The 18954-nt window shown below is 41.1% G+C and overlaps 1 protein-coding gene across 3 annotated transcripts in view; it reads right to left on the bottom strand.

The window, feature by feature from the left end:
* Positions 1–9299: 9299 nt before the first annotated feature.
* efna3a (ephrin-A3a) overlaps positions 9300–18954 on the bottom strand; it is a 72008-nt gene continuing 62353 nt past the window's right edge. For all 3 annotated transcript variants that reach the window (XM_065948260.1, XM_065948261.1, XM_020660487.2), the window contains one exon: positions 9300–11699. In XM_065948260.1, the coding sequence (XP_065804332.1) occupies positions 11581–11699 (119 nt within the window). In that variant the 3' untranslated portion in view covers positions 9300–11580. The remainder of the gene's footprint in view (positions 11700–18954) is intronic.

Here is an 18954-nt window from a genome sequence, read left to right as displayed (position 1 = left end):
ACTATGAAGTGCAAAATGCTTCATCTTTTCATAAAATACCCCCATTCTTTACTTTCTGATCCATACCAACACGTTGTCACCAGCTCTTTCATTTCTCTCATTTCATTTCAAAACTTTATTTAAGCCTCGAAAAACCACTGAGGTTTCCCTCATTTACGATTATGCTAGATACAAATCAAAACAAAACAACAAAAAGAGCAAAAATAAAACTACAGACGGGATGATTCTCAGTCAAAACAACAGCACACTGTGGTGAAGTGGTTTGAGATCGTTGTCTTAATTTGACCAAGAGAAACAAGAGTGTCATCTGAGAGTGTGTCGTAAATTATTCCACATTTTTGGAGCAAAAAAAAGCTGAATGCGTTTTTTCCGAGGTCAGAGAAAACCTGTCGGACTTGAAGTGATAGATGTTCAGTGGAAATCACCATACTCCCCACGATACGATATCATCGCGATACTCGAGACACGATACGATTCTATTGTGATTTTTAACATTTTGCGATATGCTGAGAATTGCGATACAATATATTGAGATTTAACTTTTATAACTGCATATTATGTCCACTACACTATAAACTAAATCAAGAACAGTTTTGTCAAATAAGATACAATTCTCAGTCTGTTCATCTCACTTCAGTCTTTTTATTTGTATTTTAAGTCTAATTGAACTTGAACATGAATTCTTAACAATGCAACTTGTTCAAAATGATTTGTGCAACCACTTCAGCAGTTAGCATGTAAAAAGCAAATCTAAAATATTTTTAATCTTTTCTTGTATAATCAAATGTAAATGTCAAATGTAAATACAGCGCAGTGATTTGTTATCGGTCTGAGGAGTTTAGCACACGGAATGTGCAAAATTGTAGCTGACATGTTTTTTTTTTATTCAGCCAAAGATCCCCCAAGGACATATTCAAGCCACATGATGGTATTCAGTTTTATTCATATCTCTACATTTATAAAACATTATGCTGTTAATCACCATTCAGGAATTTGCATTTTCTCTGTGGCAGGGCTTTACGGCTTCAGGGCCTGTGGGTGCAGATGTGTGTTTTTAGACTACAGGACCCAACATATGATTTAACCTCAACTGTTAATTCATATGCTGTTAACTCTTGTTGCCTTTCAGAAAAAATTATCATGTTTTTTCTGTTGTGCGTTAAATTTCAATCGTTTCATTAAAAAAACAAAACCATAAACTATAGCTAGAAAAAGAAAGTTTTCTCTTTATACACTGACAACTATCTTTCACTTTGCTATCGACGACCTGAGAGGTAAGAGACTATGCTAATCTACTAGCTAGCTAGCTTTTACAGAAACTGTCAGAGAGAGAAAAAAGAGGAGCTCATCATGTGAAGTTCCTCTGAGTGAATTCAAATGATTTGTGAGTATCATTTCTTTAACACTGACACATTTTGGGGTAAGTTAAATAATGATATAACATGAAGAAGCTTCAGTATTTATTTTTAGTAACTTCAGCTTTCTGTTTTGCACTTAGGAAGCAAAACGGATCAAAGGCTAAAGATCCAAGTTCCTGGAAATAAAACATCATCTTTCAACCGGATCTCTTTATAAGTCTTGTTTACAAACCGAAAAAGATTAACTCTCGACGCAGTTTTCTGTAAATCTTCAACTGTTTTATCTATCCCACTTCCCTGTCTGCAACATCCCCAATCGCCATAAATACACTGTCACAGCATTTTATTTAGAGACAAGCATTAGCTATTCCTGGCCTTAAGTTTTGACCGGATGCCCAAAGTGTGGGCACACACACACTGCACAGTCTGTGGCTGTAGTGTGTGTGTGTGTGTGTGTGTGTGTGTGTGTGTGTGTGTGTGTGTGTGTGTGTGTGTGTGTGTGTGTGTGTGTGTGTGTGTGTGTGTGTGTGTGTGTGTGTGTGTGTGTGTGTGTAGGTCCCCAGCTGTTGAGTGCTGTGCAGATGTAGCGACCAGAAATGAAGGATTACGGTTAAATCTGGAGGGAGAAGAGGAGGAGGAGTCGGGGTGATTAGGGGACAGTGAAGAAGACGAGGGTTAAGAAAGGTCGATGGAAATTTCACCTGATGATAGAAAGACTAAACGCACAAAATGACAGAGTACACTTCAGTGAAACAGAAAAAGATTACAGGAAGGAAGAGGAGATGAGAGGCAGAAGAAAAAAACCTGCTGTTAAAAAGAAACAACACCCTGAGGTGGGTATTTGTGAGGCTTTTGGAGAGTCGTTTTTTTTCTTCTTCTTCACATTTCATTACAAATTCATTGATTTCTTGAACTTTCTCCACAATCTGCAGAGAAATGTCTGAATGCAGGCGAGAAGCATCCGAAATCTCACATCCACTCATATTCTCACACTTGGGAGACGGCGACGGGGATGTTTTTTTTGCTGAGAAACAGTTCAGCTTTCAGCAGAGTTCAAATGTGTTTTCTATAATTCATAAGAAGCTTAAACTGAAAAAAACAGATAACATTAGAAACAAGTCTATATCTGACTTCTCTGATATCTTCAGAAATGCTAAATGTGTATTGAAAACATGAAATGATGCTGCTGGTTCTGCACACTGTTATCTACTTCCTGGTCTTGTGACCCAGGGTTACGTTCAAATTCTGCCCTCTTAATTATTCAAAACACTTCTCCACACTGTGGCCACTGCTCCTACTACTGGAGGCTGCTGCAGACAGAAAATGTGCTCTGTTTGATATTCGGCGATAACTTTTCCTCCGCTTGTCAACACACGACTTGCTGATCTGGAGAGGATTGGCAAGAGCCCAAATTAATGTGCGCAAAGCAAAGCCCTCTAGGAAGCTTAACGCTTTTCTAATTAAGATGCACATTCACATTTCCTGCCTTTCGAAACAACATGTCCCAGAATGCCATCTTATAAAAATCTTAAATTAATGGGCTGCCATTGCAAATTAATACATTTTGATTTCAATTAGTTTTCAATTGATGTTTTTTTTTTTTTTTTTTTACTTTTCAAGAAATCTTTTCCTTCCAGATTTTACATTTTAGCTCCCAACTTGTCTAGAGCAAATCATCAGGTCAAAAGAGACTAGTAATAAGATTGCATGCACTCTTCTGATCCTTCTCCCCCCCGAGTGCAGCAGCACATATCAGATGAGACACAGTGAAACCAGATAAAGTGAACACTGACACATCACACTTGTTACCTGCCTTGATAGCTCGTTTTCGTCACCATGATTCCGTCATGTCACCCTGTCCCATCCTGCCAAGTGTCTTCGTTTCAGTTGCAGGCATCTTATTTCCTCAGGGAATAAATGATGTCGTTTTGGATCCCAAAACGTCTCCTCACCTCACCTCGGCTTAACTCGTCTCTCCGGATGTTTGAGGCTCGCTTGTGGAAACAAAAGTGTAATAAACAAACACTGTACTTTCATAAAGAAAAAATTAGATGTAACAAATCCTTATTAAAGTCTTTATATTTGATTTGTCACACTTAAAAGTAATATAAATCAAGTATATCCTCTGAAAATAACTGTGAGTCATGACTGTCTACAATGGGTGTAACACCAGAGTCCCACTGTCTGTGATGTTTTCAGAGTTTTCAGAGTCCTATCTTCAGTTTGTTTACATCGCCAGGACGGCCGGCTGACTCCTCCCCTTGTGAATAAAAGTTGTTTAATTGAGGGACTAGAGAAAAGAAGAATAACATACTGTACTCACTGCTTAACTGTGTTTCTAGATCACGCTCATTTCAGGTAAATTTACATGAAGTGTGAAGATACCAGCATAATAAAGATCACTAGCATTAGCATGCTAACACAAACAATGCAGCGCAAGTTGTTTTGGTTTCATGCTGGTGCTCAAGGGTGACATCTACTGGATCAAAAAATTACGTATTAAGCCTTTAATGCTCAAATTATCAGAGTGTATTTATGCCACTCATATGTCCAGTGAATGTTAATCACTGAAAACAAGTGGATACAAAAAGAGAAGACCAGTCTTTATTTGTTCTCAAGTAAAATAATCTGTCCACCAGCACATCTAAATGACACTATTTACCCATTTATAACATGTTTGTTTAATCTGGATGGAGAAGGTGTGTTGCAGTGTTACCAGAGGAATCTGTACATGACTGTTTGACAGAATACAGTAACTTTGTAAGCTTTAGTTACATTTCCCTTTCAGGATTAAACAAAACAAAATCTGTTGTGAATTTAAGATTTGCTGATAAGACACATCCAATTTAGCTTAGCTAACCTAGCGATTGTTAAGTTAGCTTAGCTAGGCTTTTCTTTCTAAGCTAATGATTGTCACATGTTAGGCTCTCCAAGAAAAATGTCATTTTCTTTCAATTCCTAGAATGGACTCTTATTTTACGTGACTATTGAAATCAAGTGATGTGTCCTTCAAAGCAAAAGGGAAATAGTTTTAGTTTTCTACTCCACTACATTCAGTTTACTGCTATATTTTACACTTTGAGTTTTACTACTTTGACTCGAGATAAGGCCACAAATCCTCCCCTGGAGATGTGTGAGGATATTTAAAGAGTTATTTTTTGATTCCTTCTCATATAAAAAGCTACTCACGTTCTCTCTCCACATAAATATCAACCTTAAGCAGGGCTTTGCTCTGGAAAAACAGGTGTTTGTGCTCAGAATACTTTCAACCAAATCAATGAGGCAAGATGGTGAAAGAGAATTTGATTAGAACGCTTCATTTCCTGAACTTGGTGACGATAGTCCCTCTAAACTATGGGTTAACAGGTTTTAAAAACATGATCTCTGTGTGTTCAGTAGTTGTCGACATCGTGGGTATTATTCTGCCTGTTCCAAATATTATAAAAGAGTAAACCTGCCCACATTAACAGATTAGGACTGCAATCATTTAACATTCCAAAATAAAACTACAAAAAACACAGATTTTCATGGAATTGAAGTTTATTTCTGTATTAATCTCCATGACGCTCCTTTACTAATCCAGAAAAGTTGGTAAAAACGGTCAGTGTAGTAGGTAGTCTTATCGGTCCAAAAGTTGCATAATATGGAATGTGGTTATTTTTATTTTGCAATATGTTGATTTTGATGAAAAGTTTTAGAAGCGATTCATTTTTCAGTACTTTTGTCATCAATTCATCATGTTTTGTGTCTGACCGGCCTCACTGGCAGCAATCATGAATCAAAAATGGACCACGGTGACCTCACACTGAATGAGTTCATGTATGAACTTTCACTCCCACTGACTTTCAGCAGCTTAAAGATTTCAGACCCTCTCAAAGAAATACAAATAGATTAATCTATTCAGAGTACACACAGGCTGCATGACGCTTAAACCATGTACGGGCTCATCGCTGTTTTCCTGCGTCAGATTTTTTAGGAAAACATCACAGCACTTTGAGTAAATCTGTTACATAATGGTTTTCAGTTGACCTGTGTGGCAGCTTCCAGCAGAAACACAGACAGACGGAGAGAAAGCTTTGGCGACACCTATGGGGCAGAAAGGTGGTTACACAGACTTAAGTGTAATATTCTCCTAATACTGCTGCTTCCCTAGCAACTGGGAGAAATGTTTTTTCCACGTAATTCTTTTCCCTTGAAGGTCAAACCTGTAAAGAAAAAAGAGCACTTTAACCTGAAACCATTATGTCTTTTATTTATAATATTCAATACCTGGTTGCACTTTCACTGCCACTTAAAATGACTGTTAAGAGACAGGAATGATCCTGGAAAAAAGAAAAAAAACACATACAGTTTTTATATGCACAAACATGCAGGAACTAAATCACATACATTACAAAGAAACGTTTCCTGGATTGAAAGTAAAATAAATACAGATGCAAACTTATAGGACCAAAGACAATAGATCTATGAGTTAGGTAATAAGCATTTCTTTTTTTTAATACAGCTGGTAATGTGTTCATGCTCACCTTGTTCAGTGTGTTCTTCATACATGTGACATGATACATTACCTGGAGCAGCGGGAGCTCTTGTTGGTCATTAATCATAGAATTCAACCCATCTCCTTCTCTTCACCCTCCAACATGTGCGTACTCTATGTGGGAAAATCTGACATAAGTATCTTACACATTTCTTTCCTTTTTCCAAAAATAAAACTTGGATTTAGTCATTTATATCATTTTCAGTCTAGGGGGTTTCTGAATGAGCCACAACTCATTTTTACGACTCCCAACCTTGAAACGAGAGTTCCAGAAGAGCACTTGAAGGCAGCGCTGCAGTGTCAGTGATTGTCTTATTGATGGCCCGGGCAATAACAAGTCCTCTGAGGAGGAGGAGGCATCTGGTTCATTGTTTGGGGCCAGACGGTGCAGCTCGTCAGGGGAATGCTCCTCGAACGGCGCAGGGCCTGCCCATGCTGCAGATGGCTGATCTCACAGTAAATGATTCGGAAAACGATAATATGCCTTCAAACGGCGACGAGGTCATCTCCTTTTGCTAATGGGATGTCTTCCTCAGTTAGAGTCCGGACAGAGTGCTTGTTAGATGTCTTTTCCACAGTGGAGAGACGATGCTCTGTGTCAGCGGCTCAGGGGAAAGGTAGACGCTTTTCTTTTTTTCTTTTTTTAATCCACTGCAACACTCCTGATCCTCTCATTTGAATAGTAAGCAGATCAATTAGAGGTTTCATTTAGGCGCAAGCAAAACATAAGCTTCTCCAGACATGAATTTAGGGTGCAAATATGACTGTTAATTCCCTTACATAACCAACCAGAGACAGCCTCACTGCCAGAAGCCAAGCGCGCTGATTTCCTGCAAAATTACAGTTTAAGTTGTCAACTCGAGCTCCCGGAGCAGAAGCTAAAACCTTCTCCTGTTTCCCCCCCGATGTCAACACACTCAAAAAACGAGAAATGGGCAAGTCCAAACCTATAAGGAGCTAAAGGACTGCGAGCCAAAACTTACTGTAATATTCAACAATTATCAGTCTGTCAGCGAAATGCAGAAACGTCAGAGCGAATCAGGAGCCGCTCGGTGGAACAGCTGTGAAACAGACTTTAATAGACAAGATCAGTTAGGTATGACTCACAACTTTGTCAGGTAGATCGTTCATCAAATAAACGGATTCAATTAGGTTTGAGATGTTCTTGGAAGAAGCTCAAACAAACACTTTTTCTGACCCACGTCTGGAAGCGGAACATTCGCTCCACTTCTTTTTCTATTATTAGATTGCAAATGAAAGATGTAACAACTTTGCTCAAACCTACTTGACCTTTGACACAATCATTAGTGCATTCAAAAACATGTGTCCCTTCACATTGTCAGCTTCTTTCAGTCCCTGTGTGCAAAGATCAGACAGAATGTGACAGGGGGCGACGGAGAAGCAAGAGATGTGGAGTGACGGCGAGAGACAGATGTGTGGAGACATGAATGTCTTGCAAGTGTTTTTTTTTTCTTCTCCTTTTTTCTTTTAAAGATGAGAGATGGATTGAGTGGGAGATGTGGAGCCGACGCTGTCATTATGTTTTATGGCAGAAGAAGTGTTTGCGAGATGGGAGCGAGGCGCTGTGAGGACGGGCCATGTGAGAAAGGGTTTTTACACGGTGAGTACGTGCAGCAGCAGAGCTGTCTCAACACACATCCACTCACAACCGACACGTCTAAGAGTGGAGTGTGAGAGAAAGAGGGAGAGCGCTCAAGTAGTGCTTGAGGAGAACACACAGGAGTGAGTGCAGGGTGAGTGGAGGTGAAGGAGTCAGATAAAGAAAGGGCACACAGAGCCTGCACATCATGTCTGTGCACAAAAGCAGCCTTTTATGCACCTCGATAAAGCAATATATCATTGTCCTAACTCGTAATCCAATCATTGAATCAACACAGCTCAGGTGGGAGCATCCATCCACAGGACAACGATTAGTCGTGCACTCCACAAATCGGCCTTTGGAAGAGTGGCAAGAAGAAGGCCATTGTTGAAACAAAGCCATAAGAAATCCCATTTGCAGTTTGCCACAAGCCATGTGAGAGACACAGCAAACATGTGGAGGAAGGTGCTCTGGTCAGATGAGACCAAAATTGAAGTTTTTGGCCTAAATGCAAAACGCTATGTGTGGCAGAAAACTAACACTGCACATCACGCTGAACACACCATCCCCACTGTGAAACATGGTGGTGGCAGCATCATGCTGTGGGATGCTTTTCTTCAGCAGGGACAGGGAAGCTGGTCAGAGTCGATTGGAAGATGGATGGAGCCGAATACAGGGCAATCTTGGAAGAAAACCTCTTAGAGTCCGTAATAGACTTGAGACTGGGGCGGAGGTTCTCCTTCCAGCAGGATAACGACCCTAAACATACAGCCAGAGCTACAATGGAATGGTTTAGATCAAAGCATATTCATATGCTAGAATGGCCCAGTCAAAGTCCAGACCTAAATCCAATTGAGAATCTCTGGCAAGACTTGAAAACTGTTCACAAACGCTCTCCATCTAATCTAACTGTGCTTGAGCTATTTTGCAAAGAAGAATGGACACAAATTTCCGTCTCTAGATGTGCAAAGCTGGTAGAGACCCCAAAAGACTTTCAGCTGTAATTCCAGCGAAAGGTGGTTCTACAAAGTATTGACTTAGGGGGGCTGAATACTTTTGCACGCCATATTTCTCAGTTTTTTATTTGTAAAAATGTTTGAAAATCATGCATCATTTTCCTTTCACTTCACAATTATGCGGCCCTTTGTGTTGGTCTATCACATAAAATCCCAATCAAATAAATTTACGTTTGTTGTTGTAACATGACAAAATGTGGAAAAGTTCAAAGGGTATGAACACTTTTGCAAGCCACTGTAGGTGCCCTTGAGCAAGGCACAGAACCCCAAAACTGCTCTGGAGCGCTCGCTGTTGGCAGCCCCGTCACTCTGACATCTCTCCATTAATGCATGTCTATAGGATCCTGTTTGTGCATGTTTGTGTAGCATGTTCATTAAACAGAGTGTAAAACTGAATTTCCCCTTGCGGGATTAATAAAGGATAAATTATTTATTTAAAGATCAATGTTTGGGTTTAAAAGAAACTGCAGCACTCTTAACAGATCTGCCTGACAATTTGACTCCCAGCGTCACTAATTTGTGACTCCTCGTTGTGGTGTTGTTGACATTAATCAGCTTAAAGTGAATAGAAGAAGAAGAAGATGACAGCGGTATGATGTCGGACAGAGATGAGAAGAAGTCTAAGGATGAAGCAGTTTATAATGACATGAATCCTGCACTTCACAGGGGCGATATCATGATGTATTAGGATATCAAGTTTTCGCTGAATCGTGATATTATCGTTCCCAAAGTATTGCAAATAGCATCACGAGTTGATTCCCACCCATAATAAACAAAATACACAGAAGTAAATTTGCAAAAAGATTTTTAATCGGTGTTGTTTTAACCATTCTTGGAAACGTTTACATTGTTTTCTTCTCATTCTGGTCAAAGGTAAACACATTTCTTTCTTGTGGGTTTTTCTTCAACATCGGTAAATGCTTTTTTTCTTCTTCGTCCGCCTCCCAAAACACCCCTGTAACGTAAACTAACATTACAGAAGAGCACATTCTCTCAGACACATTTTGCATATTCAGATCCTACAAACGACTCCTTAATAGGTACGAAATTCCTAAATGCCACATACTCAGAAAAAAGCGCGGACAAACACATTCTACATACATACGCACGCAAATATGCACATGTTTTTTTTTTCCCCCTCTTGATTGGCTTTCACACGCACACACACACGCACGCACACACACAACCTCAAAAAGCAGGCAGATAAAGCCACACACTCATACCATTTGTGCACAGGCACACACATTCCATAAACCGGCATGTATCATAAATATACATTACGCTGCACTCTCCTTTGTTTGTGTGCAGCACTAGAAGAACGCTGTCCTCACTTTACACATCTGTCTGTGCATCATAGTTTGTCACATGCTCCTCTGCAACATCATCTGGTTAGCAGTTTCTGTTACGAGAGTCGAGTTACTGATGAGTCATAACCACTAACCCCTCTTGTCTTTTTGTCAGGCTGATTCACGTCGGCCTGTTTATCTACACGAGCAAAAAAGCTGCGGTATAAATTCCACTGTTTAAAAAATAAAAATAAAATGGCACATAGCTTATAGAGCAAAGCCCTACAAATGCACGCTAATAAATTAGGTAGATAAATAATAGACTTTAATGTTAAAATAAATACATTTGAAAAGTCAATAAATTAAAAAAGCACAACATTGTAATTTTGATTAATGCCAACCTATGTTGTCCTTTATAACAATATAAAAAAGTGAACTTGTCTTTATTTGCACATTCACACATGTTAGTTCTTTTTTTTTCCCTTCTACTTCTTTTTTTTTTTTTTTTTTTTTTTACAAAATGGCGGCAGCGTTTCTTTGAGACTCGAAAGCACAAGTTCTTCTCAGGCACCTGCCGCACTCTGGCGACTGTATGGGGTCGTTTCCATGGTTATGGTGACGGCTGTAATGGGTATCAGCACTGATTGGCCGGGCACCTCTGAAGTGGAAAAGGACTTGACAGGGTTGTCTGGGAATTAAAAGGAAACTTGCTGCTTTGAGAGTCTTTCTTTCTTTTTTTTTTTAAATTACAAATTAGTGGTGTTCTGAATGACTGCTGCAAGGAGAAAGGTTTTGGTGCTGAAGGTAAATGCCTCGGACCAAAAAAAAACCACACATCTACCATGTCTTAAGTGCCGTCAAATTACTAGTCCGGGGTCTGTATTTTTCTCGGGTTGTTAAAGTGTGAAGGCAGGAAATGCAGACAAAGGGCTAGTTCTAAGGGGGCACTCACTATCATCCAAGAAATGCCGGCTCTGCAGCTGTACCTATCACAAAGCCAGGGGTATTTTTGATGTCTGGAGAAAATGGATTCTTGAAAGGCCCGTGGATATCCTCAAAAAGTCTCTCCCTTTTCTTCAGAAACACCTCAGGCTTTTATTACAAGCAGCTCGCTCACACCAGCGTGAAAACATTCCTCAGTGTCCGGGGGAGACAGCAGACTGATTACATAAATATCCTGTATATATTCCAGGTGAGATCAGTTCCAGAGTCTGACTTTCTCTTTAACTACATCTAAGTTGAGTTTGATCCATCGGCAAACTTCTGGTCCAAGGCGCTAAAATCCACTGCGTCTGTCCACGTCTGTCATCTTCTTTACATTAAAAAAAAAAAAAAAAATCCTCTTTAATTCCTCAGATGATTTGATATTCATGCTACAATATGAAGAAGTGTAGTCTACATCCAACTCCCTAAAAGTCCAAAGGCATGATAGCAGCACAGAAGTCTGACTCTGAATCGGGGTTCTGCCAGTAGTGGCTGTTGTGGTAAACTCACCTGCATGACAAGCTGTGGTACCCCTATGATAATGATCCAACAACACATGGAGTGTCAAAACACATGGGTGTGAACATGACAGCAAAAAGGCCTCTCCTTTTTTAAAATTAAGTTAAAGTTAAGGATGTTTTTTTTTTCTTTTTCTGTGTTGTCTGGATTTGGGTTCTATTTCACCTTCACTCCTATGTGTTTTTCCGCAGACTTTCACATCAACAACTTGGTGGATACGAAGCCCTTTGGACAAGGCGGTCCAGCTATGCAGGTTTGTGTCACTCCGGGTGACAGATCGCTAGGACAAAAGCACCGCCGACACGAGCAGCATCGCCACGGTGAGAAGAAGGCGGTCACGTGATGGGCTGCTGCCACTGACACTTTTCTCCAGTTTGGGGACTTCTGGGTTAAATTCATCTGGAGGGACACACACACACACACACACACACACACACACACACACACACACACACACACACACACACACACACACACACACACACACACACACACACACACACACACACACACACACACACACACACACACACACACACACACACACACACACACACACACACACACACACACACACACACACACACACACACACAAAAGGGAAAATAGGAAAGTGAGAAAACAGAGGAATGTAAGCGTGAAAGAGCGAGCGAGATACCGTGCGTTCCAGACAGAAGGAAATGAACCATTACTACATTATTAATTCATCAATCTAAAAGTAATGTGTGATGCATGCAAATCATGCTTTAACATATGCAGAGAGAGAGACATGATGCAATTATCAACAAACCACCAATTATCATCAGTACGGCTACATATGGCCATTCCCCCCCTGTGGGATGGAAAATTAAAAACACTTATTTCTGATCTGTTTTGTCCCCAACATGTATTCCTCTTTTCACACTAATGATGTTTTTATCCTAGAGGGATTTCAATCAAACCAAATTACTATGGCCTCACCATTGATTAGACACAACAGAACATTAGCTGGAGGCGACAGACAGAGAGAACACATTTTGTATTATTCAGTAAAAAGTGGATTACATGGAGTCATTATGCCCGGTCTCAACTTAATGCTTCCCATTAAATAAAGAGGGGTTGTTATGTGCCAAACACACTCTTCTTTCTTTCACAATCAGTGCAACTTTGAGAACATCCTGGGCCGGCTGCATTAAGATGTTAGAAAACCCATTTTGTGTCCATCAGGTAATCTCACTTAGTGCAGAAGAAAGCTGCAATTTCAGACTTCAAAAGAAAAATATAGGTGAAAAGAAGGGAAGATGGAGAAGTGTGAAGCCTTGAGTTGTGATTCTTGTTGTATCATTAGGAAATAATTTGGTTTAACAGCTGAAAATGGCACAGGAAGGGAGAAAAATACTGATTTTAAGAGAAGAAAGGATTCATAAATGGCACCCAAGTACCAGAAAAGTTGTTTTCCTGCTACAACCCCTTTCATTTGACCTGATTGTGTAAGAAAATCTGTCTTTCAAAGTAAACTGCATCAAATTAAGAAGATATCTTCAAAATGATGTTTCAACATGATGTTAAAACCTCGTCTGTTATTTGCTAAATACAACAGAGGCAGTAATTGTCTACAATGGTAACAAGAGATAACAGAGAGAAACAACATGACAGCTGATATCTGATGAATGTTCGGAATTTTGTTTTCCGCCGTCTGAACCATACGACCGCTCTGGTTTGTCCTGGTTGCGGTTTGATGCTGGTCCACGTCAGAGGTGTTCATAAAGAACGGGCGCCTGTCTGGCACACGACACTGACATTCACACCTTTATGCACTGAGTGAACTCCAAGAGAAAAAACTGGCAGGGCAAAGCAGGAGGCGGAATATAAACCAGCATTGCCTTAGGAGGTAGAAACCAAAGGTCACAGCCGGGCCTTCACACCACAAGGTTTGTCTCCTCCAAAGTGTCAGAGTTTCCAACAGTAACACTCAAGTGACCGGAAGGAAAGTAAAACTGTTCTTTACTTTTACTAAGATGCAGGAAAAAACTCAATTTCCACACATGAGCTGATTCATTGAAGGCGATTTCTCAGTCTTGTTTGTGGGTTGCCGGCAGCTTTGACAATCACTAAGCTGCACAATATGCACCTCTTCAAAAACCATTGCTATTTAGGGAGGCTGCCCTTGGAAGATAAATGTGGGGGACGTCTGATGCCTCAGGCCCCCGACAAGTTATCAAAGGTCCACAGTGGGACACCAACATCACAGTGCAATTGTCGGATATAGCAATCAATTTCCCCGCGCACAATCTGGTTCAGTCTCCTCTGTTTGGGGTGTAACAACAGACGATCATCATGCAGGGCAGCTCTCCTGTCCACGCTTTGCTGCCCAAGGCGTTTACAGTGAGATAAGAAACATCGGCTCTCGAGTGTCTGCGAGTGGGAAAAAGGTTGTCGGCTCTGATAAATCCTTTAGCCAACTATGCTGCAACCACGGTGGCCTCGCGGTGATGCGTTAAGAACACTAGGTGATGGGGGGGTCATCCAGCTTACACTCTGTCTATTAATACATGTAGATCGATGCTTTAATGCCAAAGTATGCCACAGCATTGAACTAAAAAGAGAGAATGCTATTAGCCACAACATGTCCTGAAACACTGAAAAATATTTGGGGTTTAATTGACGATCCTTCTGATGGTTTCAAATTAAACCACAAGACATTTTCCACTAAAGGGCACAAAGTCATTAACCTTGAGTGGGTGCTGCTACAGAGAACTCTTGTTTAAGGAAGTTTAAAGATAACCCCTGTTGGAGTAAGCCTTAGCACTGGGAGGCTACTAGCTTGGTTTAAGAACTCAACATCACAGACTACATGTCAGTATGTTCACTAATTTTAGATCGAATGAAAATAGGATGAGATTTATACAGCTGTGTGTTATTGAAAGACCAAATACAGAATTGACAACTGTTACATCTGTAGATAATGATCAAACTGCAGCACGTTAGGTAAAGTGTTCTGCAAATATAAAGCCACTCAGAAAAGTCAAATCAAGGCTGCCAGTGTCCAATGATGTGTCGTCTGCTTTTGATCGTATTTTCTCAGCCCCTTATTTATGTCTCTGCCTCTGGCCCCATACTTCTGCTACAGACACTCCACACAGGAGGAGAGAGTTAGGGCGAGTGTGTCACAGATTGAGGAATGCACAGGAGCTTTGCTGCAGGAAACTATGAAGTTATGATTAATTCAAGCAATAATCTGCAAGACTGATGCTGAACTCTTGAAGCACGATTGTGGCAAAAGACCATAAAATTCCCGACCATGACAGATCTCTGCTATTCATTCTACACAGCTACAAGCAGAACAGAGGAGAGTGGCAATCGGTTTAAATGTGACAATCCCCCCCCCGCCCCCGAAAAGGGCCAATTCAGAATCAGATTCTTTATTGCCCCACAAGGGGACATTTGTTTTTTGTTTTCACACTCAAAGTAGAACAAGTAGTAAATCCTGTCAGTGGCTCTTACTCGCTTCTGTCTCCGTCTGGTACAAAGAATACTGTGGGATTTTATTTTGAAAAACCAATCATGACAACAACCACATGAATGTCATTACATGGCATTGTCTTATAACATCATTACTGTTACAAACCATTCTGATTCAAATCCATCAAGTAACTTGATTCCAAACACTTTCCAAGAATTTCACTCTCTGTTACTGCTAGTTGTTTGTGGGGGTAAGCTTCATAATTAACATTCAGTATACTGAGGGATGTAGCTACTGTAATGCATTCTTAGCTTAAAGGTACATTGAGGTCAGAGGTCATGTTGTGTCAAATTGATTTTCCAGTTACATTTTTGCTTATCATTAAAATTCATTACTGCTATTGATTATTTTCTCTGGTACATTTCTGCATGCCCACATTTCATATAGTCCACTAAATTGCTGTCTGTCTGTCTGTGTGTGTGTGTGTCTGTCTGTGTCTGTCTGTGTCTGTCTGTCTGTCTGTCTGTCTGTGTGTGTGTGTGTCTGTCTGTGTGTGTCTGTCTGTCTGTGTGTCTGTGTGTCTGTCTGTCTGTCTGTCTGTCTGTCTGTCTGTGTGTCTGTCTGTGTGTCTGTCTGTCTGTCTGTGTGTCTGTCTGTGTGTCTGTCTGTCTGTCTGTGTGTCTGTGTGTCTGTCTGTCTGTGTGTCTGTCTGTGTGTCTGTCTGTCTGTCTGTCTGTGTGTCTGTCTGTGTGTCTGTGTGTGTGTCTGTCTGTGTGTCTGTGTGTCTGTCTGTGTGTCTGTCTGTCTGTCTGTGTGTCTGTCTGTCTGTGTGTCTGTCTGTCTGTGTGTCTGTCTGTGTGTCTGTCTGTCTGTCTGTCTGTCTGTCTGTCTGTCTGTGTGTCTCTGTGTCTGTCTGTCTGTGTGTCTGTCTGTCTGTCTGTGTCTGTGTGTCTGTCTGTGTGTCTGTCTGTCTGTGTGTCTGTCTGTCTGTCTGTCTGTGTGTCTGTGTGTCTGTGTGTCTGTCTGTGTGTCTGTGTGTCTGTCTGTCTGTGTGTCTGTCTGTCTGTGTGTCTGTCTGTGTGTCTGTCTGTCTGTGTGTCTGTGTGTCTGTCTGTGTGTCTGTCTGTCTGTGTGTCTGTCTGTCTGTGTGTCTGTCTGTCTGTCTGTCTGTGTGTTTCTCTGTCTGTGTGTCTGTCTGTCTGTCTGTCTGTCTGTGTGTCTCTCTGTCTGTGTGTCTGTCTGTCTGTCTGTGTGTCTGTCTGTCTGTCTGTCTGTGTGTCTGTGTGTCTGTCTGTGTGTCTGTCTGTCTGTCTGTCTGTCTGTGTGTCTGTGTGTCTGTCTGTCTGTGTGTCTGTCTGTGTGTCTGTGTGTCTGTCTGTCTGTGTGTCTGTCTGTCTGTGTGTCTGTTTGTCTGTCTGTGTGTCTGTGTGTCTGTGTGTCTGTGTGTCTCTCTGTCTGTCTGTGTGTCTGTGTGTCTCTCTGTCTGTGTGTCTGTGTGTCTGTGTGTCTGTCTGTCTGTCTGTCTGTCTGTCTGTCTCCATCTTTCTCTTTTCTTCTCTCCCTCTAATCTGCTTTCACAGCCAATGGATGGTCAACGTATGACCCTGAGGAAGACCACAAGCAGAAACGCGTCGGCCTTATTTGTTAATAAAGTTGATCTTCATACAACAAGTTTTGCTGGAGCTTTTTGACCTCTTCACAGCCAATCACGTGTTGGCTGACGGCTGTCTACCAATAAGTCTGGTTGTTGCCTGTTGTTGAAATAGTGTTGGTATACAGTATGATGTAGACCTTCTCTATTTGTGAAGGGTCCTGAGTAAACTTGTTTTGGAACTATATAAATACAATACATTGATTGATTGATTCATAATGCAATGACAACAGTAACATAAGCAGAGTTGTCATATGTTCTCTCTGTTTTTCTTATCAGAATGTGGATCTCTTATAAACTAAAGAAGGTCTTATAGTTTGCATGTTCCACATTTGACTGAAAGTATGTCAGGCACAGTGGGACTGGTCTTGAGTTGGTCTCAGTGCTTCAAAGTATTGGTCTTTTCATGCCCAGGTATTCTTTGGTGTTAGTTCAGGGAGTCTTGACCACAACCCCAGATACAACTTATTTTTGTTCTTTTGTAGTTTATGTTACATAATGGACTCATCAGAGAAATGAATGGGAGTTGGGTACATTTGCTAATGGAGCGAGAAAGACAAGCTCACACAAGGCTTAATGAACAAGCCTTTATTTTATTTAACAGTGAAGTTTGGCTGAATTTGAGATATTCTTAAAAAGCTGTGTGAACCTCATACAGCCCATGTTTCCTGACACGTTTGTCCCTATGTTTCTGTTTCTAAAGTTAGAACCTTGTTATGAACAGTACTGTAGGTCCCCGTAGAGACTACGTTCTGTATCACACTGGAGCTCTCCTTAAGACGCCGTGTAAATAAGGAACATGTGACGTAGGAGCAGAGCTAATAATAATGTAACGAGGTTGACAGCAAGTCCAAACATATGTGGAGCGAGAGGCAGAGATGTGTTGATGCCGAGCCAGTCTGTGGGCCGGTCTGGTCCTGAGGGTGAGTCAGGGAGTGGGTGTCCAGCGGTCAGATGTGTGTGTGCGTGTGTGTGTGTGTGTGCATACATCCTGATGTGTCCTGATTTTGTTATCTCTCCAAATGTATTCAGCAAACTGCATCACAACGCTCAAGGCTATGATTTTTTATGATTCCCTGCCAGTTTGTGTTTTTTTATATTAAATTGTACGTAAGCTCGAGCCTGAGTTACCGCTGAGCAATTCGCCCACCACTGAGCTTTTCTTTCTTCCTCTACCCCCCCTCCCTTTTTTTTTTCCTTTCTGCCCCCACTCTGGTTTTATCTACTTTCTGACTCTCTCTCTTTCTGCCTTATCTGTCCCTCTTTCCACTGCTGTTTCTCTCTTTCACTGCCTCCTCCTGTCTTTTTATCTCACATTTTATTTCTCTCACTTTCTGCCTCCCTCTCTCTCTCTTTCTCTCTATACTACCTCCTCTCTCTCTCTCTCTCTCTCTCTCTCTATTCTACCTCCTCTCTCTCTCTCTCTCTGTCTCTATTCTACCTCCTCTCTCTCTATTCCACCTCCTCTCTCTCTCTCTCTCTCTCTATACTACCTCCTCTCTCTGTCTCTCTCTTTCTCTCTATTCTACCTCCTCTCTCTCTATTCCACCTCCTCTCTCTCTCACTTTCTCTCTATACTACCTCCTCTCTCTGTCTGTCTCTCTCTTTCTCTCTATTCTACCTCCTCTCTCTCTCTCTCTCTCGCTCTCTCGCTCTCTCGCTCTCTCTCTCTCTCTCTCTCTCTAAATCTCTGAAAGGTACTCGATGTTGATGGCTGAAGAGCTCTTTTTTCTGCTCTGTCTCTTCTGGTCTCAGTTTCCATCTCAGGCAGGTCACACTCTCTTAGCCTCTCGTCACAGGCTTCCCACAGCTCCCAGACACACACAAGCACGCTAAATGATTCCCCGGCAAGAAGCTTTTTGTTTGAGACGAGGATGGAAAGGAAAAAAGAGAGGGAAAATAGAGGGTTTATGTAACCACTCAGCTGCACAATTGAGCCTCTCGCTGACATGCTTTCTCCTTAGGTAAACACGGACCTTTCATTCCTTACAAGACCTTTGCTGACCTTGTGCGTTTTTTGCATGCAGGGAAAAGAAAGTTTTACCTGTGTGTGTGTGTGTGTGTGTGTGTGTGTGTGTGTGTGTGTGTGTGTGTGTAAGGCTATGGTTCATTTCAGGGGGATATGTTTTTTTATTTTATTGTACTTTTTACAAAGATAGCTGCATTTTGCACTCTTAAAACTTAACGAGGTCTTCATTTTGATTACACATTTTATTCTCCTTCATGATGCACAGTTGAGGTTAATGTGGCCACACATATAAAGGACGTGTATTATGTTTAATTAGAGAGTTACATACAGTTTACAATTAAGGCAGATTGTGAAACATAGAACCCAAAACTGCCCATTGAACACATCCATTGTATTTTTAAAGAGATCCTTCTTGGCTCAGCTGTTTAGTTCTGAGACTTATACTTTATACTTATAGAGGTGCTCTGGTTTGGGTTAATCAGTTAGTGAACACAGAAATGATCTTTTTAACTCCTCTTCATGTAAAATGACCATCAGAAGTAACTAATCCCATTCATACACATTCACACACTGCTGACAAAGCAGCAGGAGC

Source organism: Labrus bergylta, chromosome 19 (assembly GCF_963930695.1).
Source record: "Labrus bergylta chromosome 19, fLabBer1.1, whole genome shotgun sequence".
In the NCBI taxonomy this organism is placed as follows: domain Eukaryota; kingdom Metazoa; phylum Chordata; class Actinopteri; order Labriformes; family Labridae; genus Labrus; species Labrus bergylta.
This window is presented reverse-complemented; position numbering and strand designations above follow the sequence as displayed.